A 25265-nucleotide genomic window follows, 5' to 3' on the forward strand; every position below is an offset into this window, starting at 1 on the left:
GTATTCTTCATGGACTCAGACCAGCATGTGAGATGCTGGTGGTTTCCACTCCCTTTATCTCCCTTATTCTTGAGCTGCAGACTCTGTGCAGCACCCAGTATAGTGCCACCTGACACAGCATCCTGCCAGTCTCTACAGAACTTCAGCCATCCAAATAATAAAGTGCAGCGCTCATTGCCAATTCTCTGCCAGGCTCCCTGTGGGGAGGTGGTGACTTCCGTGACTTTGATCATGCTGTAGTGATCATGAATATTTACAGTCAGCTACTCTGCTGCTAGCTACAGACAAAAAGCTCTGGAAGTGCCAGGAAACCCCGACTGTCCCCTCTACCACCTTGGCTTCTTAGAGTAATTCCTTCTCCTCCCCGGTGCAGATCAAGTTGTTAGCATGCAAGGCAGTGCCAGCACAGACTGTACTGAGAGCAGAGTGATACTGATGTGTGCAGTGGAGGTCTCTAATGGGCAGACGTTTTGTAATTAGGCTCTTCAGCACAAGCTGCAGTAAAGGAACATTCAGGGACAGATTTATTGGAGAGAAGAGGGGAAGGAGAGATGGCAAAAGGGGAGCATGGTCCTTTTGTCAGCACTATTTGGTTTGGTACATGCTCAGGATCATACTCTGTACTGCGTACCAGTGGGAGGGAGCATGACCATTGCAATGCACACACCTTGTCCATGTAGCACCTTCAAGGCAGGTGGGCCCTTTTACAGTCCTGTGCCCTTGAGGAAGTGTCATTTACTCATAGAAAGCACCATTCGTCCCCAAAAACTGCTCTGGCAGCACTAGGGAGAATGTGCCCTTCTATTCCCCTCTAAGTGACATGATGGAAATGCAAATCATTAGGTAAAAATATGGACAGGTTAGATAGCACAAGTGCATGGGGCGATAGGGACCCAGCAAAAGGTGAAGAAAATTGGGACCTGTGCAGCCCTAGGTGGGAAAGCAAAGGTGCCATCATAGCAGGGCGGACAAGAACACTCTAGAGGAGAGGAAAAGCAGGCCACGGCTACTGCAGCTTCAACTGAATAATTCAGATTTCTGTGTGTGTGCATTCTTTAGTTTGTATGTGACTATGAACATCCAAGGAAGAACTGTTTTCTGCGGCCCCTGGTACAGTGGGTTCTTGTGCTTGGCTGAGGCCTCGAGGTGCTGCACATCATTTACTGGTCTAGAGCCAAAGCTGCCGGGTCATACACCCTGGCTGCAGTTCTGCTGTGTGCCATGAAAAAACCTTTTGTTGAAGGCACATTGTACTTCCCTTGCTCTCATTCTGCACAGGGTTTGGGCAGTCTTTGCTCAGCAGTATTTGCTGAGAGGAGATTCCCAGCTGAGCACTTCTTACTCATCTCTGCTCCCAGCTTTTGCTGTGTGTTTAGGGGAAGACAAACACCTGGGCTGCCCAGCACCCAGGGAATGAGGAGTTGTGTCCGCAGTGTAGCTGGCTGAGGGTAAGTTTAAAGGTTAAAACATGGGGCAGCCATTTGGAGAATATAACAAAAGGTCTGGAAACTCCCTGTGCATTCAGACTGGTGGTCTCCTGCACCAGATTTTCCTTCCTGGGCCCAGCTTGGTGTGAAAGAAACAGGTATGGGTATGGTCTAGCATGTGCTTGTCTGTGAGCAGGGGCCATTTCTTGTATGTACTGGTAACTCATTCTCTTCTTCTGTCTCCCTGCACAGTACAAACAAGTGGAACAGTATATGTCCTTCCACAAGCTCCCTGCAGACATGCGGCAGCGCATCCATGATTACTATGAGCACCGCTACCAGGGGAAGATGTTTGATGAGGAGAGCATCCTGGGAGAACTGAGCGAGCCCCTCCGAGAGGTAAGGAGAGGGCAGTGAATGGGCAATGCATGTTCCTGTCGTCTTTGGCAGTTGTGGAGTTCCTGGTGTGCAATGTCGTGTCCCAGTGCTTTGCAGATAACACCATCAGGTGATGTGAGTTGTGAGAGGCCGGCTTTCCCATTAGCACTGGCTGTGTGTGCGCTCTAGTGTCATGCCCAGCAGAGATATCATATTCATGTGTCTGAGCAGCCATAAAGGCCCCATTTTTCTTGGGGCTGTACCTGTTCCTGTGCTGTGCCTAACTTTCTGGGAGAGCAAGGCCAAGAAGAACATGGTCCACAGCTTGTCTATGTCTCTGTTGGAGAGTTTCATTCAGCGGGAGTGACTGTCCTAGCCTTTGGTGTATGTCCGGTATTCCCTTGCCTTGGTCACAGCAGAAGTCACTGCTTGTGGAGAGAGAAACCCAGGCCTTTGGCATTGGCAGGACTCTTGCCCATGTCTGTTAATTGCTGCAGCACAAGTGATGTCTGACGTAAAGGCAATGGGGGCTGCAGTATACAGGCCCTGCCGCCCACTCACCATGTGATAGGTACATCTTGGCACCTTCTGAGGCCATGGCAATGTCCGGCGATGTCAGCCCCTGCAGGAGAACACTCTGGAAAGTACTTTGCTATTCTCTCACACTTCTGCAAGCCCCCTTCCCTTCCCACACAAACACGCGCCACTGCCTGGCATCTCATTAAGCTCCCACCTCATGCTCCCTAATATTAAGCTGTATCTCATGTATTTATATAAATCACTATGTGGTGTGCTGGCCTCATCTGTGCCCCATCCATCAGTTGTAACAGCATGTAGAGTCAAAGGAAGGAGGAGCCTTCTGGCAGGGCTCCCACTTCAAAAGAGTTTATAGAAAATCCCCTTCTCTAGCTGAAGCCTAGCATTGCAGATTCTCCCTGGTATATGCCTCCAATATGTTACCCAGAAGCACCAGAAGCAGTCTTCCTTCTGTCTTCCTCCTCCCAATAACGTACCTCCATAGGAGAGAGAAGAGCTGAGGATCTACCAGATGTATTTTAAAACTAGTTCTGCCAAAGTCTCAAAGGGCAACCCTGAAAAGAATCTCGGTGAGGAAGAGAGCAATGCTTCCCCAGCCCTCTTTCGTCCTGCTCCAGTCATCCAGATGCTCCTTCCCCTGCTTGGCTGGGGAGCCTTGTGCTGAGGTGATTTACTCAGTATCACTTTCTGCCACTTTCTGAGTCTGAGCTGACATGGCACAGAGCAGATCCTGTGCAGTGGAAAGTGCTGTCATACCCTCCAAGTGACACCAAGCCACAGGAGGAGGCACAGTCCCTGTCTGCTGTATGACAGCCGAACAGCTGCATTGGGTTTTCTTCCTCTGTGGTTGATTTCCAGCCCATGACCCAGTGACTGGCGGGCACCTCTTCCTCCCGTCTCTTGATGCTGTCCCCATCTGCGCAGGATAAGTCTTTCTCAGAGCATCTTGGCACATTTGTGCTGTTCAGTATCTCATTGACAAGCAAGGGCAACTGAGAACGTCGAGCTGCTGAGCTGAGTTACAACATTTTCCCAGAGAGGAGCCCTGGGCTCTTTCATACAGAGTTTCACTGGTTCTGTGCACCTCTCTCACAGTCCAAGGTTTCCTGCAGAAAGAGGTATATTGTGTGTATTTGGGAGGTTGTGGGGTATTGTCCCTACCCAGAGAGAAAGCATATGAATGAAAGCAGGGAAGCACGGTGTTGAGCTGTCGCTTCAGCTCACCCTGCTATATGCTTTGAGCATCCAGAGCCCATTCCAGCCTGCACTGGAGGAGCCAGACTAAGGGAACAGCATTGCCGCCCCCCCGCCCCCTTGTAATGTGGAGATCAGGTGGAGGGAACATCGTAGGTTATTAGATGTTGACTAAACACATGTGTGTGTCTTTTCTGCTCCCTGTCCCATCTTTTCTTCCCCCTCCCCCTCTCTTCCTCTCTCTTTTGCATCACATCATGGTCAGGAAATCATAAACTTCAACTGCCGGAAGCTGGTTGCCTCCATGCCCCTGTTTGCCAACGCAGATCCCAACTTTGTGACGTCCATGTTGACCAAGTTGCGGTTCGAGGTGTTTCAGCCAGGGGATTATATCATCCGGGAGGGCACCATCGGCAAGAAGATGTACTTCATCCAGCATGGGGTGGTGAGCGTCCTCACCAAAGGCAACAAGGAAACCAAGCTGGCAGATGGCTCCTACTTTGGAGGTGCGTGTTAAGTCAATCACTGTTTCACAGCGACACCCACTGCTATTGCTCATACATTCCTTAACTTGTCCTGGACGAACAGGGATGGCAACATGTGGAACTGATAACCCAGGCACCTCCTCCCCCACCCTCCATCTCTTGTTCTTCTCATGGCTCAGCAAAATGTCAGACAGGCATAATGTATCATCAGCAGAGCTCTAGAACAGTGAAACTAGTATGAGGCCAAAAAAGACTATAAGAGAAGATCTAGGATGGTGCTCTTACTAGTAACATGGACACACCCCTCCTATCAGAGCCCTGTGGAGACCTCACTGACAGCCCAAGACAAACAGTTCTCTGGTAGATGGATGTTTCTGTGCAAGCACTGGAGGCACCACAATTAATGGTCTTCTGAGAGGGAGCAGAATGAAACCTGCCTTTCCTTTCTTTTTAATGGGCCTTTTCTCCATTAAAAAATCCCAATCATGCATCATTAAAAAATCCCCATATTTCCTACGGATTATTTTGCATGTCCCTAGCAAGCTGGGTCTGTTTGCTGGGGTTTGGAGTTACAGGGTTGGAGTCAGGATACCTTGACTAACAGATTTGATTAAAATTGCCCATGACATTCTATGTGTTTTAGATACCATACACACAGTGACACACACACATGGCATGGTCTCATAAGCATCATTTCCTTAGGAAAGCAGCCTAATAATGCACTACAACCTTGTAGTGCTGCTGTGACAATGCTTTGGGGTAGACCCAGAGTGAATCCTGAGAGTGATGCTAGTGGATTGACACCCAACAGACAGCACACAGAAAAGTGCTGTCAGTCTTTGGGTCATACTATCTGTCTTTAAGTGTCTGTTGTAGCTGCCCATACTCTGTGTGCAGTCAGTGGAAAAGCAAGAGTCAGGAGCTCCGCTGAGCATTCAAGGAGTGTCTGTGCCCGAGCGAGGCATTTATGGAAGAGTCAAGGGCTTTCTGTACCGTAACCAGCTGAGCATCCTCCTAGGAGTAGATGAGTGCTGTGTAAACACACCAGGAATTAGTAAGTGCCACTAGCTTGACTTTGCCTGACAATCTGTAAGCTTGTGGCATATCTACAGAAAGCTTTGAAAACTTTGAAAAGACAAATCTTCCAGGTGTGGTGATCAAAATTACTACCAGGCACCAAAGCCCCAGGTCAGCACGGAGTCTTTACTACAAATCTAGAGAGAGAATTAGCTTCAATGAGAGCAGAGCTTGACCTTCTGCTCCCAGTGCCCATGAGGAGCTGAAGAAAGACAGGTTCTCCAGTCTGAATGCGCAAATGATATCTTTGATAATCCACCATAACAAAACTTGTCTGGCTAATTAGATCAGCAGAATCCCTGAGGTGCAAATGTGTGCAGCAGCTGCCACAACTGAGCCCCCTGGTATTTTTAAATGTTAGTGCATATGCAGAATATTACCACTGTTGATGTTTTCAGTGGAAGACCAGGTAGAGTCCAGCTAGAGAGGAGACTGGGTGGCAGGCAGGACTGCCTGTGAGTGACAGTGCCAGGTCTCATATTGCAGAGGCGATGGTGTCTATCCCCATGTTCTCAGGCTGGGTCTTTGATTCCAGAAATCTGCCTGCTGACTCGTGGCCGGCGCACAGCCAGTGTGCGAGCTGATACCTACTGCCGGCTCTACTCCCTCTCGGTGGACAACTTCAACGAGGTGCTGGAAGAGTATCCCATGATGCGGCGAGCTTTTGAAACCGTGGCTCTTGACCGGCTGGACAGAATTGGTAAGTAGAAGGTGTGAGAGTCTCCTTCCCATTACCTGCTGCCCTGACACCCCATCTCCAGGCTTCATCCTTAGTTCCTTTGCTGGAGTTGTGAACTGAAGGAGACCCCAGCTTGTCTCTCCTTGCCTGATTTCAGCTCCTACAAGGAGCCCCATTCACAATCAGTTAAATCCATTTGCTTCTCTCTCTTTCTCTCTCAAATACACACATTTCGGCTGGCTCGTGCTTCCATTCGTTTCCAAGAAGTCTTTTTGAAGAACTGAGATTGGCAGTCTGAGGCCATCAGGGCCATGGTGGTGAATTCACTAAGTTTTGAATTATAGCTCAGAATGCGTACACAGTTGATAAACACGTAGTCTCCCACAGCCCAAATTAAACACAGTTTAGCCAAAGAGTATTACTGGATTGTTATAGCTCATAGTGACCAATCCCAGGATGCTCTTCTGTACTGTGGGAGACAACTTGTGCTGCAGACATCCTTGTCTTAACTAGAGAAGACCAGGATAACATTCCTTGGTCACAACTAGAGACATTTAACACAGAGATATTAAGTGACTTATGCAAGGTCATGCAAGAAGTCTTTGCAGAGTCAAGGGCCAAGCATTTCAGAGTCCCGGTCTAACAACTTTAGCTTCTTATACATCTCTTTAAATTGCATGCATTTTCATTGCTTTTCAGAATGAAAAAGGTCAGCGTAGGTCTGAGTACACTGCAGGAGGCAAGGAGAATAATGGGGTGAGGGGGGTGGGGAAGAAGTTGGCATCCCAGCAAGGGGTACAGTGCCTCTGGGGCTTTTCATGCCAGGAACATTGTATTCTGTGCATCTCATTATCTGCTGCAAATCAGAAAGTGTGACCCCTGAGGAAAAGGTTATAAGCTAAATATGTTGAGTTTGGCAAAGCATACGCTAATGAGGCCCTAGTGTAAGTGGCAATAGTCCCATCGCTTGGGTTATTGAAATGAGACTGTACATACCGCTGAGAGAATGTAGTGTCAGGCGCAACCAGGGACGAGCCAGCTTGACTTTAGCTCAGATTCTCCAGCTTTGGGTGGTCAGTGCTGCTCAGCTTCTTAGCCTCATGCTCTTTGTGACCATGTATACAGGTGGGCAGGGCATCCTATGCTTCTTGTCTTTTGCTCTGTGTGCCACTGCACATGTAACTAAAATTCCTGGAAAATTCTGAACCAGCATAAAGAACCTCACATGCTTCTCTCCTTAGGAGAAGTTCCGCTCCACAGACAGCTGCAAAATGTCAGCATAAGGTCAGAAGGTGACACAGAGCAACTGAAACAACAGGCCCTTTGGTGCGGAGCTCAGGCATTGCCCTCCCCTCCTTTTGCCATTCTGCTGACCTGAGACAACGTCATTCCCTATGCCGTAAAAAGGCAGAGACTTTCAGTCATACATTGAAAATCCTAGTGCTACCCTGGTTTCCCCGACAATCAGACTTGAGAGCTGCCTGTTCTCGTTTACATCCTCTACTATCACAAAATAGCATCTTCATAGCACTTTCCAACCCTTCTGTGCCAAACACTCCCTGGCTGGAATTTCCCGAAGAGCCTACGGGAGTTATGTGTACCCTACTGAAACTGGCGGATCCCATGGAAATCCCTGTCTATAAATAAGGCATTTCTTCACCTTCCTCTGAAACATGCCCCATCCAGAAAGAGTAATGCAGTAGATGTGTGACAGCACGTGACTTTTTAGGGAGGTCAAGATCACTGCATTCTGCTGTGACTCTCTGGAAGCAGAGGGATTATTTGAGAGGACTGAAGTTAAGAAATAGCAGTTCATAAAAGCCAGATATGAACAGAAGCTGGACCATATTTTTGATTCTTGTTACTTTCAGCTCAGGATCTGTACACAAGATGGGAGCAAATGGGAGCCTCTTTCCAAGTCAGTGGTGCATTCACTAACTCCCTTTCACCCAGGTGACAACTTGTCCTTGAGAAACGTATGCCTCACTGAGTACACGAAATGATTCAGAGGGCTCTCTCTGTTCTGGTACCAGGATAAGATCCATCCAGTATTCCCTCTGTGCACTAAGGAATCAAGAGGGCAAGGGGGGGAAATCTCAGTCCATCCTGTCAGTGACGGGAGGAATGTTGATAGGATTACCTGCTATGTGGAGGATTTGGAAAGCATAGTGTGAGCTCATCTAGGTAGCAGGGAGACAGGATGAGGATGTAAGACCTCATCCCTTGAAGCAACCGGAGCAGTACTGGTTGACTGAAGGTGTGATGAGGCATTCACTTTGCAGAGCAAACACAGCTTGAAAGCCTGTGGCTAGGCAGAGGGGAAGGAGAGGGGCAGATGTGCCCTGATCTGTGTGCCCGCATCGCTTCCTGCTGGTAGATGGGCAGTGCAGCAGCAGGAAGGGCACAGCCCCCAGGGAGCTGTCAGCTACATTGATCGCTTGGCAAAGAGCATGTTGATGTGTCCCTCTAAACTCTGTTGTTAATGGGAATTGATATTGGCATCCTGCCTGTGCCATGCATGGCTAGGGAAGTTTCCCAGGTGTTTTGCACTTGCAGAGCTCTTTAAAGACTGGAAGAGATTAGTCTTCATGAATTGACTAAGGCTGGGATTCTACAAAGATTTGTGTCCCGGCTTAACTCTGCTCTCTGGGTAACTTCAGACTCTAAAGAACTCCTCAACCTGCAGAATGTCACACACCTAACTCTCCACAGGCTCAGAGAGTGAAGATTGATACTCAAGGAAATTAGGCCAATCACTGATTAATGATAATTTTATCACAGATTAAATCTTCCTCTTTTTCTTGTTCTTGATCAGGCTGTGAAATTCTTTGTGGTGTTTGTGTGCTGAAATGATCTATTCATTTCTCCAGTGAGTAATTCTTTGTCTGACAAGCATTTGCTAATCATCCCAGTTTGTGATGTGTCAGCTACGTAAGTCACATCATTCTGTTCCTGACTGGCTTTGAAACTGGCTTTCAGTCATCATTGAAGCTTCACATTAGATTTTCACATGTATTTGTGCTTGTAAAACACAAGCACTCAAATGTTCATTGAAAGTAAATACAATGTGTGTTGTGAATATTGTCAAATCAAAATTAACTGATGCATTCAAAAAATGTTGGGGGACAATTATTTGTGCTGTAATAGATACCATAAAGGTCTGTCATAAGGTTGCTTACCATCTATATCAAGGCCAGTGGTGAGAGGTGAAAGCCAGAGGAAGTTATTTTTCCGTTTTCATCAGGAATTTCTTGCCATGTAGTTTGAAATGCATACATTTGAAGTGCCAGTTGTGTATGTTTTGATGCAAGGATCCCAGTTAACCCATGATTAAAAGTGCCTTGCATTTCCTCCAGGTGTTCCAGATGCTAAAAAAACCAAAGAAAAGCTGAGACAACACAATGCTAGTCTCTTAACTGTAATTATGTAATGCTATTGCAGTACAAAAGTGTCTGTTCAAGATCATAGTGGTAGAAGTTTTAAAAGCTTTGTCATATAGCAAGCCACAAAAACAGCTATTCCCACACTTTTTGACTGGGCACCCTGTTTGTCAGCTCATGATCACGCTTCTGCAATTGAAATCCTGTTGGGTTGGCAACCCCACTTGTCTAGGTCATGACTAATACTCTGGGATCTGCTGCCTCAGAGGAAGGGCTGGCCTGTGTTAGGCTAGGTGAACTGTGAATGAGAAGATCTGGGATCTGTGCCAAGCTCTGCCACAGATTCCCTGTTTGTCCTTGTCCTTGTCGTGCCTTTGCTCTGTGCCTCAATTCCTCATCTCTTCTACAGGGAAAATAATGCTAACAAAGGTGGAGCTTGGTCTTTGAATGCTTTTTAGTTGCCTACTCCCTTGTGTCAGGTGCACGAAGTGGACTGAAATGTGAATAAATAAAACAATATGTACTCAGTGTAAATTTTACACTGTATCCACATTGTAGTCCCAAATTTTGTTTCCTTTAGACAGGTGAGTAATCCCCAAAGAGCTGCACATGAGATGAGCAAGCAGATTTGGTCATAAGGAGATATATATCTGATTTGAGGCTGCTGGTACAGGCACAGGTGACATAAGGGTCAAAGTTCCTGTGGCCCAGGTATACAAGTCTAGAGTGTGTGTGCTTTGGGAGAAAGCTTTATTTCAAAATCACATTAAACTCTGCCCAGCCCTTTAAGGAGGTGGAATCTTACTAGCCAAGTACTGAGCAGGTGAAGGTATCAGTGGCTGACAAGGTAACACAGATTCTCCTGTGTTGTGTCCTCTCTCATCACCTCAATAACCCATGAACATAACTGTTTATGAGGAATCAAAGGTCAAATACCATTATGTGTGTTCCTCTGACTTGAAATCCTCTCCCATGTTTTCCAGCACTACAATGTGGAGATCTGAGTCTGACTTACATAGCTGACAGAGAGAAAAAGGCATTTAAAGTGTGATTTGTCTTCTCCTAAGGTGGTTATCTAAAATATCTTAGGTGGATCACACTTGGGAAATGCTATCTAGGACAGATGTGCAGGGTAGGAACTTGGACTTAAGCAGGAATTGAACATCTGATTTTCTTTGTATTTGGAAGTGAAGGCCTAGACTCAGAGTATTTTCTGTTTAGCCTAAGGAAAGATAGCAACTTACTAGCCATGAGTGAATGCAGATTACTTCAGCTTAATAAAGGTGAACTGGGAATTGCCATTTTTCATGCAACTCTAGAAGGACAATAGAGCCCAAGACACCACAGTAGACGGGACAGTGAGGGGTGGTGATGAGATCTCAGGAGACCCGTCTTTGACTTTGTAAATGACCTTGGTCACATCAGTTTATCCCAATCTATGTCTACCTTGCAGGGTGCTAATTCTCTGGGAAATACGGTCTTCTAGGCAAGAGTCACTAGTAGTTGGACTCCTGGGAGACATGAAGCAGAAGTGAGAGAGTTGAGGGAATTCTAGGAGGTACAATATATCTGTACCCTATCTCCATGGTTCCCACAAGTTACTGGATTCCTTTTATATTTAGAGAGCCACTTCCACAGCTCTTTGCTATCTGCATCAAAATAAAACACCTGTTCAGGTAACATTTTACCATTCCAACATCTTTAAAAATAATTTTCAACCTGCTCTTCAATTACATGAAGTAGGACCTGCTTGCCAACACATCTCTGGACTCAGGGGACATGTCCTATCTTGAAGTCAGTCCTGTAGCTATCTGCAACCGGCCCACACTGCAAAACACACAACTGACAGAAAAACTGCCAAAATGTCCAGAGTCTTCCAGAATATCTCTGTCACAGCTGTCAGCTCCAGTAGGACACTGAGAATTGAGTGCAGGAGCTTTGGCTCCAGACACAAGCACTTCTACCACTTGAGGAGAAGGCAGCTCTTTGGCTTCAGTCTCTAGTGATAACTAACAGCCAGGACACCATGCTTTGGGCAGCACAGGGCATCACAGGCACTCCAGAATGACACAATTTTTATACCCCTTCATGGATGTTCACAAACAGCTTGCTCTAGATAGCTCTATATATTCAGATTTATTTTCTGCAAAGCACTGTATGAATGGTATAAATGTGAAGAGTGGGAGGGAAGAGCTTAATTTATTTTAAGCTTTGTTTAACTGTCATGAGGTTTATCCGATAACATTACTCAGTGTGTGTCATTTGATCTACAGCAGTTTCACCCAGTTAAAGGTTGCATTCTGTCTGTTAAAAGAGATGCCACATATGTTGGAAGATATCTATTCATTTTATAGAAGAGGAGAAGCAATCAGTGGCAGGCCTGAGTGGTCCAGGGAGGGAAGACATCCACTTGGAAAGATTTTTGAACTCATTTTTGTTTTTGAAGATGGTGGTAAGAATTCAGCTAACCAGTACAATGGGCTCCATGGTGATAAAATTTGTTTCACTTTCAATATGGTATTTGGCTTTCCTGCAATAAAATCCCTGTGCACAGGTGTAACTCCACATAGGCTTGCAGAGGACAGAGCAGGGGAGGAGATATTGTTGTACTTTAAATGTACCAACAAGGGATACAGCTGTAGCAAGAGAGAAATGACACTGCAGTATGCAGGTGGGTGCTGCCTTGTACGTATCATGGCATAAGAGTACACAAATAGCAACTACTGCAGAGCAGTTCATCAAGAACTGCACATCTAGTTTGTAACGTGTTTACGCATCCAGGCTTTCAAAAAAGTTAATCTGAATTAGAAACCTAGAGCAGATTAATTACGCTGAACTCCTCAGTCGATGCTCTTAGAGTTGATTCAGCTGGCTTTGCATTGCTTCCAAGAGGTACTTCAATTCTGAGTAGAAAGCTTTACCTGATAGTGAATACAGTTCAGTGTGAGTTAACTTACGTTTGAAAGTCAGGCTTGAGTGGGAAAAGAGTACATAGACGGGGATTTAAGAATTATTTTGAAATCTGTGTTCCAGCTGATTTCAAGGTATACGTGGACTCCTAAGGCAGTTGCAAGAACTGGTGCAGCCAAGACCTTTCAAGCAATATAGTCCCAGTGCAGAAGACTTCCCCTGGGGCACAGAAGCAGCTGTGGCAAACTGCCAGTTACTGAGTATGTCCAGGGATTCTTTGCCTGCAGTTGCCAGTTGCTGTATTGCCCCTCCAGGGACGATGGCAGCAAGCTGAATTACCACAGGAGACCAGCTCAGGACACAAGTAACCCATAGGCAAGGGAGGGCAAAGACCACCTTTAAAGCTGCAATGTGCTGTGAGCCCTTTGCTGCAACCAGTGATCCAAGCAGGGTGTTTAGTATCCAGTCATATGAATAGTAAGAAGCCAAGACCTGAAAGAAGTAACCATGTGGCAGGGGGAGGCCACTTCGACAGCAGGCCAGGGCATAAGCCAGCCTAATAAAGTGAGATTATTTCAAATACATGCAAATGCAGAAAGCAATTTAGTGACCTGAATTCTTAAACTGCAGCCAGTAGGCTTAGACAGAAGTGAAAAGAGAAATGAACAGAAAGTCACAGCTAATTTCCCTTGTGTCTGTGCAGAATTTTAACAGAAGGCTAATTTTGATTATTTGATAGAAGAATTATTATTGAGCGCTGGCTCCTTTTATGAAATCACATGAGCCTTTCTCCCTGTTCTTTTGTGCGCTGTCTACAGTTGAGGAAAATCTGAGTGTGCAATTCTTTATTAAGGAAGGAACTCCTGTTTGCTTAGTTTCCATCATTTTACATACCGCACTGCACTTCAAAGCACCAGTAGCTTTGTTATTAACATCTTCTAGGCTCTAAATATCTTTCCTCCTCTACCCCTGCTCCCCGCCCCCCCCGCTTTAGCCTATTGTTGCAGTGAGGAGAATGGAGTTTTTAGAACCCAGAGCACTCCACTGATTATATTTATTTATGTCTGCTTATAGGAAAAAATCATATTGTGTTAGGAGCTACACAAAGAGAACAAAAAAGTCAGTTTGCCATGGGAGACCTTTTAGTCTTAAGTCCTTTAACTGACTGTGCTCCTGTAGCTCCCTCCATTAGTTGAACTGTCCTTCAGTTCTGTTCAGGAATACATCCAGCCCGAGTGGCTGCTTGGGAGCCACCTGGTCCACCCTTCAGCAGGTGTCGCACACCCCTTGCCCTGCAGAAGCCCAAGGCAGCTTCTCTCTCCTCTGTAGAAAGGTGGGGGGCCTTGAGCTACCACAGAGTAGCCAAGGGTGGGGACTTGGTGCTTGAGGCAATTGCAGATGGATCCTGTGCCAGTTCCGTGGCATCTCAGTGAATTTGTGTAATGCTTTTGGGGTTGGGAGAAATGCTTGGGTGGATTGATTTACCTTGGTGCCTTAGACTCTGCTCAGCACTTTAATCTATGTGGGATAAATAACATAGGAGAAACTCTTAACATAGAGCCTCCATACTTTCATGATTAGATTGAAGGCGAAACGGGAGTCCCTTTTCCTTCCTCCTAATGAAGCTTCTCCCTGCCTTAGCAAGAACACAGGACTCTATTGCGGTTCACTGAGTGTAGCTGTGAGCTGCAGAACATAATTTCAATTAGGGTTACACAGAGCCAAACTAATCAGCCTTTCAGTCTTCTGATTCCTGTCTTTTCTGCTCTCCTTTTGAAGCAGGTGCTATGACAACAAATCCAGAGCAGGAAAAATGAATTTGAAACTGGAGAAGTTTCATAAGTAAGATGAGGAGGAAAAATAATCTGAGAACCACTAGCCCAAACAACCTTGCTCCTAATGCTTTCTTCAACTGGTGGCTTGTTTCATGCAGGACCTCAGTCAGACAGACCTGCTGAGAAAATGTCTTTGTCCCACCAGGACTCTGCTGAGTGCCTGTTCTCATCTGGTGCTGTCTGGAAGGGGGGTTTTCTCCAGAAGCAACTAGTAAGACTTATATTGGTGTGTGGAAGCATCATGTAAATGATGCAATTCTTCAGAATAGTGGAATTAATTAATTTTTCAGTTTTCTAATAAATGAAAATTTTGAAAAATTATTTTGAAAAAATCCTCTCCCCTTCAATAACTGAAATAATGTTTTCAGTAATGTTTTTAAATGTTCTGGAGCAGAAATTTGAGACTTCCTTGGCAAAACAGGAAAGAAAAATTGGTCTAATAAAACAGTTAATAGATTCAAGCTGGTGTCAGGAAAACAGTTAAGTGTAATGTAATTTCAAAGGAAAACCAAAATGTTCTGTTTTAAAAAGTAACAAAAATAATCATTCCAAGGCTTTTGCTGGAATTATTTTATCAATTTGACACAAATTTAAGAGCTTTGATCACACCATTTCCAGTAAATTGTATGCATGTTTGGAACATGTTAGCATATTCCCTATTTAGTGCTCTGCCAAGGAAACCAGGGTCTGCTGTTCTGTTCTTTCTGTGTTGTCAAGAGCTCAGGTTATGAAAACATCAGTACCCTCAATTCATCCATGCAGCTCTGATTAACATTGCTATGGGTTCTCATTTGAATTGAGAGCAGCATTGGAAATTGCAGGCTATTCAAGCACAGACAAGCAAATCAGAAGCCAAAGACAGGTGACATGGAATTAAAAGAGTGAGATGAAGTGTAATGATGGAAACACAGAGCAGTTGCTGGTATTGAGCTTTTTGGAAAGCTGCACTAGCAACATCTGCTGTTTCTCCTTCTTCTACTCCTAGCCATTCCTCTTCAGCCTGGTTTTGCTACAGTCTGTTATCAAGAAAGCAAATGTAGTAAGGCGGCTTTTTTGCCTGTCTGCTTTGAACTCAGCATGCTGTCTCCCATCCGCATCCTGACCTTGCAGTTGTGCAAGATAGCTACAGATTCCCCATGCTGGGATTTGTACCTTCAACTCTGGAAAAAGTACCATCAACTCCATTACAAACCTGCAGTCTGAATCCCTCTTTAACTCAAGTGTGCTGGCCGTATTCTCTCTTACCAGTCAGTTTTATTTAGATAGGTTGCTCCTTCTCTTCAGACTGGAGCAGTCAGTCTTTCTGTTTAAGCAGCTCTTTGCGATCTAATTTATTTGTGAGCGTGTATGTCCTTCTAGTAGATACCAGGTGGAAAGTACTCTGTGGGGGGTCTGTGTGCAGCGTGACCCTCTGTGCCATTCACTCCCTTTCACTGTATGTTCCCTGCAGAAACGCTCTTTTAAGTTTAAAGGTGACATTCTGCTCCCTCTAGTGCACCTGACTGCATGAATGGCAGGTAGAACCATTTAAATGTGTCTGTTTAGGGGTATCCAGTGCTGTCTTATTCTAGTCCAGTATACAATGAAACAGACATTATGTATGTATTGTATAGACATACCCTACACATGTATTTCCCGTGCAGACAAGCTCTGTAACGACAGCTCAGAACACTGTTTGCTTTCAGGACTGCATCCTTCCAGATGTGATATCTTTTCCGAAGGTGAGAAAAGAAAGGCCAGTTCATATACCATACTGCTTTTTTTGGAGGGAGCGATTAGCAGTAGGTAAAACACAAAAGCATTAAGCATCACATACCACTACCCCCAACAGACATCCCCCAAACGTGCCAGTTGCAGATCCAGATTCAAAACCCTCGTCAGCATTTTAGTGGTTTGGGTTCATGGTGCAGTTCAGCCCACTATAGATTGCAAGCTTTACCCACTCTGAACAATTGCATAGCACTATTGTGTAGCACTCGGTTGCTAGAGCTACGTCTCATCCTTTATAAAGAAATAAATGCTTGATTTTAAAAAGTACAGTAAAGGAAAAACCCTTAGTGTGTTCTTCCAATGCTTAACTACAGTTACAGTTAGATTGATCCTTCTCTTTATGGGCTTGTCTAAAACCACAGTGTCTCATGAGTCCTTCTGGAACTGAAGGGAGTAGTTCTTAGCAGCTTCCTTCATCTGTGAAGTTTCCAATAAATCAGTGTCAAATCAACTCTTCTGAGAGAAGCTGAATGTGTTTTACTGATGTTTTTCAGGCCTGATTCTTGTGGGTGTTCTCTGTATCTTTTCATGCTTTGCAGTTAGACACCAGAATTAAACCACACTATATGCCTTCCTAGCATTATGTGTGATAGTGACTAGTATCTCCTTTAAACTTTGCAATTTCCTCCTTATTTGTGCAATAATTTTTTTACTTTTTTTTCTGATGGTAGATTTGGAACTTAGCTAGTTATATTCAAGACTAGCATTTCAGCGTTTAGGACACCAGGATACCAGCTACCCTTTTCAGAGTGTCATTCAAATTCTTTTGCTTGTTTGCAGATGTTTGTTTTTACATTTGGCTAGAACAAGAGGCATGTCCTTAAACTCCTTACTCTTTTATCTGTATGGATGTAAACGGTACACTAAAAAACCCAAACAACAATGTCATCTATGCACAGAGATGTACCCGAGTCTGCATATAAAGATCTGAGCTCTGACTGGTATAGGACTGGAAGGAAATTCCTCTGGAATCTCACTGGGAACTACTACCCAACATGGCAGTCCACTCTTGGAAACTATCAGCTGACCAGCTTAAACAAGAATGCTGTGTGGGACAAATTAAATATCATACTGTGGTCTTAATAGTATCAATGGTTGACTTATCTTGAAAGTTGTGATTTCATGAAAGCGTGGGGACAAGTTTAATGGACAAACCCTTCCTTGTCTGCAGAAAACTTCATTGATATGAGCTGCGCTGCCAGCCTTTAGTTCTTAAAGCATGACATGATTTGGGGGTTAAAATACAGAAAAAGAGGCCCTTCCACATCCCAGGCCTCCATTCCATACCTGCTGCTATCTCATCCTCTGTAAATCCGTGGCAACTGGCAAGATGGGCAAGGTGCTGTCTGTTTGCCCTGGACCTGTACGGGAACTAGAAGTGATCAGACAGGAACCAGCAGAAATGACATCTGAATCAGAGGAGAGGTTTGCTAATGGATGCGGAGCCTGAGGGTACATTTTGTTCAGTTCAGAAGGAGGGTTAATACAGCTTTTGATCTGATCCAAACTGGCTGGTGCCTCATCTAGAGGTGACCTCTCTGCACTCACCCAATGAGCTTCAGCTAAAAACTGAGCTGTGCACAGGCACGCAACCAGAGGGCCAGGTATGCACATGCACGCACATAGTCACACACACACAGAACTTCCTAGACTGAACTCTTCAAATCCAAATAGCTTCAGTAAACAAAAGTGAAAAGGAAGCCCATAGGCAGGTGCTTCCTTTGCATTGATAGGTCATCAATTCAAACTTGCATGTGTTGTCAGGGTAGAGGACCCTTGAAAAGACAAGAACAGGGATCTAACTGTACTAATTCTGTAAGAAAATCATTGAGATCAGCATATACCACCTCCTTATAAATCAGTGCTGGCACAGTTACCAGTTTGCATGCTGTTACGAGAACAGAGGTGTAAAAGCTGTTATGCAGAGAGCCTGTCCACATCAGTAATCCTCTCAGTAATCCTCTCGTTTGAGAAGGCACTTGTGCTCTGGTGGAAGGGCATCCCTGGCAGCATCTCATACCCCTGTGTTGAATGGCTCTGTCCTTCAGTCCAGGAGAGTGCATCCCTTCAGTGCCAGGTGTGCTCTCAGACCAGACAAACTCATTATGCCACGTTTTCCAGCCAGTTGAAAAGGCAAAATGCTGAGCTAATATTTTGCTGCAGGCTAGGAAGTCCAGCTGGAACGATGTTTGCTAGCCTGCAGTTTCCTTGAAGTTGGGGCTAGAAGGGCATGGCCAAATAAGATGGTAGCTGCAGCATGTCTGAAGTCTCTTACTTGGGCCAGATGAGCTTTTCCCACATGTAAAGTCCTTCTGTCCTTTATTCATGGAGAAATTTCCCTTAACTAAAAACATGTATTGGACTCCAGAGTGAACAGGTTGCATGAGACATAAGGAAGAGGTGTAGCTGAAGGAAAGTAGCTGAAGACTCAGGAGACTTCACTGGACTTACATTTTTGAGGTTTTCCTATGCAAACACACAAAAAAATTGCAGCCTTTGGATTTATTCTCTTTTTCTAATGGAAGTTCATATTATGAGGTTCAAACTGGGAATCTTCCAGATTCATAAGCTTTGCTACCAGTCTGCTGCTACGCTTGTCAAAAGTGGCTTTACTGTCTAACTAAGGATATGTGTGTCCTGACAGACACGTTTTTATGAGATCTTCAGTTTTGTTGATCATACAACAAAAGCAGAAGATGATGTTTGTCATCTTGTTGCTGGAGCACAGAGACTTTACACAGATCCCATAATGACAGTGGAGGGCAGGCAGTGCCAACAATTTGAGAAAAGACTGGCAGGAAGCTTTGAGGAAGCCTCCCATGCTTTGATATATCAGAATGACTCTTTCTCTCTTCAATTTCTCTACAGGCAAGAAAAATTCCATTCTGCTGCATAAAGTCCAGCATGACCTCAATTCGGGTGTTTTCAACTACCAAGAGAATGAGATCATCCAGCAGATTGTGCAGCATGACAGAGAGATGGCGCACTGTGCTCACAATGTCCAGGCTGCTGCTGCCGCTGCTGCTGCTGCCGCATCCACACCCACCCCTGTCATCTGGACGCCACTGATCCAGGCACCCCTGCAAGCTGCAGCAGCCACCACTTCTGTCGCTATAGCTCTGACCCACCACCCACGCCTCCCAACAGCCATCTTCCGTCCTCCAGTGTCTGTCTTGGGTTCCTTGGGGCAGCAGTCCAACCAGACTCCAAGACAACTGAAAAGGCTTCAGTCTCTAATCCCGTCAACTGGCCCTTCTGCTCTTGGCTCTCCCTCCAGTACTCCATCCCAGCTGCATACACCAGGAGCAGAAACCCCTTCATCCTCTTCCTTCCACATCCAGCAGCTCGCAGGATTCTCAGCTGCCGCTGGCTTAGGCCAGTTCCAGGTGGGATCCCCTCCAGGTGGCTCAAGCCAGCCAGGTTTGAGTGGCGCATCCTCAGTGGGACTGAGCCAGTTCCAACATGCACCTTCTGGATCACCCTTAGGTACAGCTCAGCCCATGCAGCAGCAGCAGCAGCAGCCAGCCCTTTCCAGTAGTGGGTTTGGGCACTTCCAGCAAGCTACAACTAGCTCCCCATCAACATCGCTCACTCAGCTTTCATCAAACTCACCCCCGAGTCTTCTCAACCAGTTCCAGCCCACCACAAGACCACTGCAGGGGGGACAGTTACAGCAGCTCTCAGGCAGTGGGACTTTGGCAGGAATGAATCACTTCCAACCCCCTCCTTCTTCCAGCTCTCCATCCTCCAGCCTAAGCCAGATGGCACAAGCCTCTGGCGGGCCATCCTCAGGCCTGTGCCAAACACATCCAAGTGCATTAGGATCTTTAACTGGAACGATAGCCCAGCTCCACCAAGAACGGCCACGTTTTGCTTCCATGTCTCCACTACAACAGTCTGGTGTTGCCTCTCCCTGTTATACCCCTTCTGGCCTTAGTCCTCCCACTCAGAGCCCAGTGGCAACAAGAACTTTTCAGTGTGGCCCTTCTGGGGCTTCAGGCTCTCATGGATCTCTGCTCCTGCCTCAAACCGCCAGCCCACCTCTGCAGATCCTGCAGTCCAAGAGCACGCCACCTGTACCACCGGGACGTCTGAACCAGGACATCAAGTTGATTTCTGCTTCCCAGCCATCTTTGCCCCAAGAGCTGGCTCAGACGCTGAGTCAAAGTTCTCATTCCTCTAGAGAATCTGTTTCCAGCTTCTCTCCTTTTCCTGGTGGAGGGACTGGACTTCTTGGGAAGCCTTGTAGCTCAGTTCCTGGGCGTGTGACTTTACCACGTCAGATGTCCTCAGGTTCTTTACCACATCCACTGGTGTTTGGGGCCAGCGCTGCTTCTCTGACTGCTGGTGGGCGGAAAGAATCCATAGTGCTCACAGGGGATCTGGAACCTGTCAGATCCAAACTGCCCTCCAATTTGTGAGGACTCCTTCTGAGAGCTGTTGTGTCAGCCGTGCAATTCAGTTGCTTATTAGACTTTCATGAATCATTTTTTCCTTTTCTTCCGCCCCCCCGCCCGACCTTTTTCCTTCATTTCTTTTGTTTAGGTTTAATTGTGATTAGAAACAAACAAAAAAAAAACACGAAAAACAACAAAAAAAGAAGATAACCAGGTATTCTTAGAGCTATAGATTTTTGGTCACTTGATTTTATAGAATATTTTAATACATGGAAAAAAAGGATATCAGCAAATTTAATCCAACGAGGTAACACACAGACAAGGCGTGTGCCTGAGCTGGAACATGTGAATGATCAGCCATAGAAGCCACCAAAAAAGGTTTTCCTGTTGAGACAAAGATCTGAGGTTGACGTGGGCTGTAAAATGGAACATCAGGTCAGGCATATAGATGGTGTTTTTAGAACAGCTGCAGTTGGTCTCAGCTTTGCACCAGCTGTGAATCTGGGCCCCAGTACCTAGTTACGGGGGGATTTGGATAGCTCACTGTGTGCGTCAGAAAGTTTTACTTACTCCTAGGTTTTCTCCTGTGATCAGCAGTTTGCAGAGGAAGCAACAGGAGGGGTGAGTTTCATTAATGCAGTCCCCTCTAGGGGTTTCAGAAGGGCCAATTTTTTGTTTGAACTCCATCTGAAGAAGATGAAGGTGGCCAGGAGATGGACGGGCCTGACTTCAGATGCTTGTCTCTTATTCCACTGATGCTCTAGTGGGAACAAGAAGCAATCCCTTGTAAGTCACAAGGAGGGCAGTGAATATCCTCTCTATTTTTGTAGGCGTCGTGGATGTGGGTTGTGGGAGAAGTCCTGTCTCTCTGCCAGCACACCAGGCAGTTCACCCCAGCCAACAGAAGAGCCTAAGCTTCAACCTCTCCATGGACTGGAAAGCCTGTGTGCTGCCTTCCAGGTTGAGGAGTGCAAAGCAAGGGGAGGGATGGAGAAAGACGCAGCAGTTTAACCTTCCCTTTCCCATTTTAATGTCTCAGTGTCCATGGGCTGACTGCTTTGAAGAGAATTGTGTAGAAAAAGATTGAAAAGTGGGGTGCAGTCACCCCAGCCCTCTTCCTCCTTAGCCCAGGGGAGTTTGAGCTTTGGGGCACCAAGGGTAATACTGGTGCCCAGCCAAGAATCCTCCAGATTTGCAACTATATTTATACCATTAAACAAGATTAGACCAGAAATTTGGCCAGCCATGGTCCATGCTTCTCCTCTGATGGGGGAATTGAAATCATTTGCTTGATTTCACCAGCAATAACAGCCTGCACCTGATTGGCTTTGGTCTTGCCCTGCAGTTGCAGCATCACTGGACACATCTGGGGCCTGGCAGGCACCTTGAGCTGGATTTTTTGGGCTCCCCTGATTTAAGGTAGTCAAAGTGGGATGAAGATAGTAAGGGGCCATTGGGTGTACACCGCACTGAGAAGCTACAGCCTTTACCTCTAGAGCAAATGTCTCCTTTTACTTTGATCCTTTCTTCCTCTCATTTTTTTTCTTGGGCCGAGAGGTGTCTCCGGCCACCTCACTGTAAAGAGTCAGGTGCTCAACTTTTCTAACACTTGTTAGAAACACATGTCCAGCCTCCCTCTGTTTCCAGCTATCATGGGGTCCCTCCAGCCCTCAGAGGGGAAAGCAGGACTTCATGCAGCAGTGCCAAAAAACTTACTATTATCACAGTAATGATACAGGTCCATGTAACTCCCTCTTTGACCTCCTTCCAACTCTCTCCCAAAACACTGGCTGACAGTTGTTTTTTATATCGGATTGTTTGCAAAACTCTTGACATGTGCCTGTATCTTGAATGTTGCTGCAAGCATTCCTGGGCACTCCTGCTTCAATGTGCTTTGGTGGCTCAGAATTCAGATGTAATCGGCTTTGGTCTTCCTTAAAGGGTCAGGGGAACTCTGTTTTTTCTACTAGCTACATACAACTATATATGTGTGAGTGTGTGTGGTGGGAGGGGTGCATGTGTGTGTGTGTGTGTGTGTGTGTGTGTGTAGATTTTATATATATATATACACACATGCTTTTATATATATAGTATAGTTATACACATATGTAGTCTATTTATGCACATGTGTGAGCATGCACACACACACACACACATATATTTACATATCTATCTATCCTAGTTTTAAAATACATGTCAGTTTTGACCCTCCTGTAGGACTGATTGGCAGGTGATAATTATAATATATAGATCCTGATTTTCCAAATATGTACAGGTTCATCTTGAAACAGAATCAGTTGATGGAATTGAAGCAGACTCACAGACCCTCTCATATTGTCGTAGGTAGGTAGGAGGCAGTTCCTAGAAGGAAGACTCACAATATCCTTTTAAGTTTTATATTTGTTTAAGCAATCTTTTTTCCCTGTATGCTAGAGGGCCCCTAGAATGAGCATCTCAGGAGCCTGGGAGCTGTTTGGGTCTAGGGTATCTAATATAAGCAGGTGGGAAAGGTCTTCAGCCCAGCAATGCCAAGCTCTCATGGCTGTCCTGTGACTGCTGCATTGGTACTGAATCTCAACAACCCCTGTGGACACTCAGACAAGCGGAGGTGCACAGAAACACCCTGAGGGCTGTCTCTGGTAGATGTGCGTTCCATCCACCAGTCTGGTGAACATCCTTCTTCAGTTGGGTTCCTTTGCTTTGTTTTTCATGGGGATATTGTTTGATTTTCCAGTTCTTAGCAGTGCAGTAGCCAATATTGAGTTATTCTGACTGGACCCCAGTCAACACTAGGCTTGTCTCAGTAGGTGGAACTATATTTATTATTACTGTTATTTTTTGGTTTATTTTGGGGGGAAGGGAGGGAAGAGTTCTAGGGGTGGGGTTTGCAATATAAAACACACAATAAAAACCTTAGTAAATAAAAATGTGAAAAAACCATCCCTCTGACTTGCTGTCTGCTTTAAGTGTTAACTTCAGGCAACATGACATGAGGTGTAAAGAAGAAAAAAACTTGGGTGGCATTTCAGTCTTCTCTCTCCTGTTGAGCAGGGAAGATGCAGGGGTTTGTCTCACTTCCTGTCTGTGTTTTCCTGATGTCTTTGGAGCTTTAATAGTATGTTTACCTGCTGCCAGACCTCCACCTCACACATGTAGAAAGTCTGTATTAAGCCATTGACAGTAAAAGTTTAAAACTTTTCTACACTTGAGTATTTAGCAATACAAAGGAGAAATCTGGTAGTTTTGCAAAGGCGTGTATGAAAGTCCTTCACATTAATGGCAGACATGGAAACTGGCTGACTTTGTGATCCTCGGAGAAGAGCCTAAGGAGCCCTACCACGGGAAACAGTCATTAACAACTTGGGACAGGGACTATCGCAGAAAGCGGGAAAACACAGGAGAGAGGAAGCAGCTACTTCAAGGTCTCAGACTAAGATGGATGATGCCAAGGCCAGGACCTGATCTATTTTAGGAAGGTAAAACTAGCTTCAACTCTTAGCTTTCGTTTCAATCCTGTGATACCCGCTTTGAGTCTTTGTCCAAACCCACTCTAGGAAATATGCACAAAATTGATGTTTCAGGTCAGTAGCTCACATAGGAGCTGTATGGCCTTGTGCCCTTTCTTTGTAGCCAAGAAAATGTAGGGGAAAGCAGCCCAGCTGCTGGATCGTGTCCTACAGTTTGTGGCAACAAGACATAGCTGGATTCCATCCTCCCTGTGCCCTCTCCTCCATCCAGCTGGTGTTGAGAGTGCCTCACCTCTGCTTTGCTGATGGTCTCACATTCATTTTTCCTTCTCTGAAATCTCATTTTCTTTGTACCTTCTCATGCCATGGTTGCATTTAGCCCTTTGACATTTATCCCAGCCTCTGAAAGACTTGAATTTGCTGACCTGGCATAAGTGTGTCATTTCTGCTGAGATAAGAGCAAGGTCCAGAACCTTCTCTACCAGGTCTCCCAATGCTGAAGGTGGAAAAAAAAGGAGCCCCCAGGCCATGAGTGAAATCAGTATTTTGCAGAGAAGGATGCACTGACACGCACTGACACATTCCCCCTGACACAGCACACCACAGGCTCGGTCCAAGCAGGACATTTCTTTTCTCTTGCCTCCTGCTTCTGATGGTTTAGGCTCCCTCCATCAATTCTCTGACCTGGTGTGGTTGTAAATGAGCAGAGCTGGTGAGGAAAGAGTAAACCAAATTTTTTAATTGGAAAATGCCATTCCCTTGAAACCAGATGGCTCTGCCATGGTGGGTCAGTTGTCCTGGAGTGTCAGTGAGGGAAGTTCAGGCAGTAAAATGTTTTGCCTTTCAGAATGAATGTTTTTATTTTACATGCCATTACTTTTACAGATGAAACTGGGATTGTGACTCAGTCCTGCCCAATCAAAAATTGCTTCTAAAATCACATTTCACAGAAGATTTTTGAACTTTCAAGGTTTTTATGCTGGAATAGAACAAAATCCAAGCTTTGAGCTCCTAGAACCCCCCTGTGAAACATGCTTTTTGTTCTCCATGAACAGCTAGCAGGGATTCAAGACGCAGCCCCACTGCCATAAGTTGCAGAAGGATGGGCAGGACTCCATCAGGAGGATCTCATGCTTTTCCTGAGGGCAGAGATCACAGTAACACAATAACCACTAGGCCCTCATGACAAGCGTGATACCAGAGGAGTCAGGGATGCAGCTTAGGTAATGGAGTCTGATCCTTACCTCACCCAGAGCATTTCAACACGGCTGGTAGCCATGTCTCTGCTCTAGGCCACTGTGGATCAGGATGGCACTGACATGCTTTTCCCTGACCAAAGAAAACCCATGGCTCCACTCTCTGGAGAAACCAGAAGCCCCTTCAGCTGTAGGAAAGCACACTTGGAAGGGCTTGACTGGTTTAACGTATGTGCTGATGCCTCCTTATCTTATTGAAAAGACGTAAGACCGCAGTGGGATTTCATGATACTTGCACGCCGGCTGTCAGGAACAAACTGCTCAGATACCGGAGCCAAGTCACTCTCCTATCAACAGGGTGGTTTCTCTACCTCCTATCACTCCTGCAGTGCCTTGTGAAGACCCAGCCTGTTGGTGTGGAAGCTCTGAGTGGGAAAAAGACAGGGATCACCAGCTCCTGTGATTTCTCCCTTTCCCCACTCACAGTTTGGCCAGTGCTCTTCATGGGACTTTCAGCCTTGTCTTGGGAAAAC

General features: G+C 45.7%; 1 protein-coding gene across 1 annotated transcript; it reads left to right on the forward strand.

The window, feature by feature from the left end:
• The first annotated feature begins 1695 nt into the window (after nt 1-1695).
• Nucleotides 1696-22904, forward strand: LOC130153255 (potassium/sodium hyperpolarization-activated cyclic nucleotide-gated channel 4-like). Its single transcript, XM_056347815.1, has 4 exons — nt 1696-1826; nt 3802-4042; nt 5634-5798; nt 18541-22904. Exons 1-4 carry the CDS (start codon nt 1701-1703, stop codon nt 20091-20093), a joined length of 2085 nt encoding a protein of 694 aa, XP_056203790.1. The 5' UTR covers nt 1696-1700; the 3' UTR covers nt 20094-22904.
• Nucleotides 22905-25265: the final 2361 nt, after the last annotated feature.

The sequence above is a fragment of the Falco biarmicus genome, chromosome 7, assembly GCF_023638135.1.
Source record: "Falco biarmicus isolate bFalBia1 chromosome 7, bFalBia1.pri, whole genome shotgun sequence".
Classification (NCBI taxonomy): Eukaryota; Metazoa; Chordata; class Aves; order Falconiformes; family Falconidae; genus Falco; species Falco biarmicus.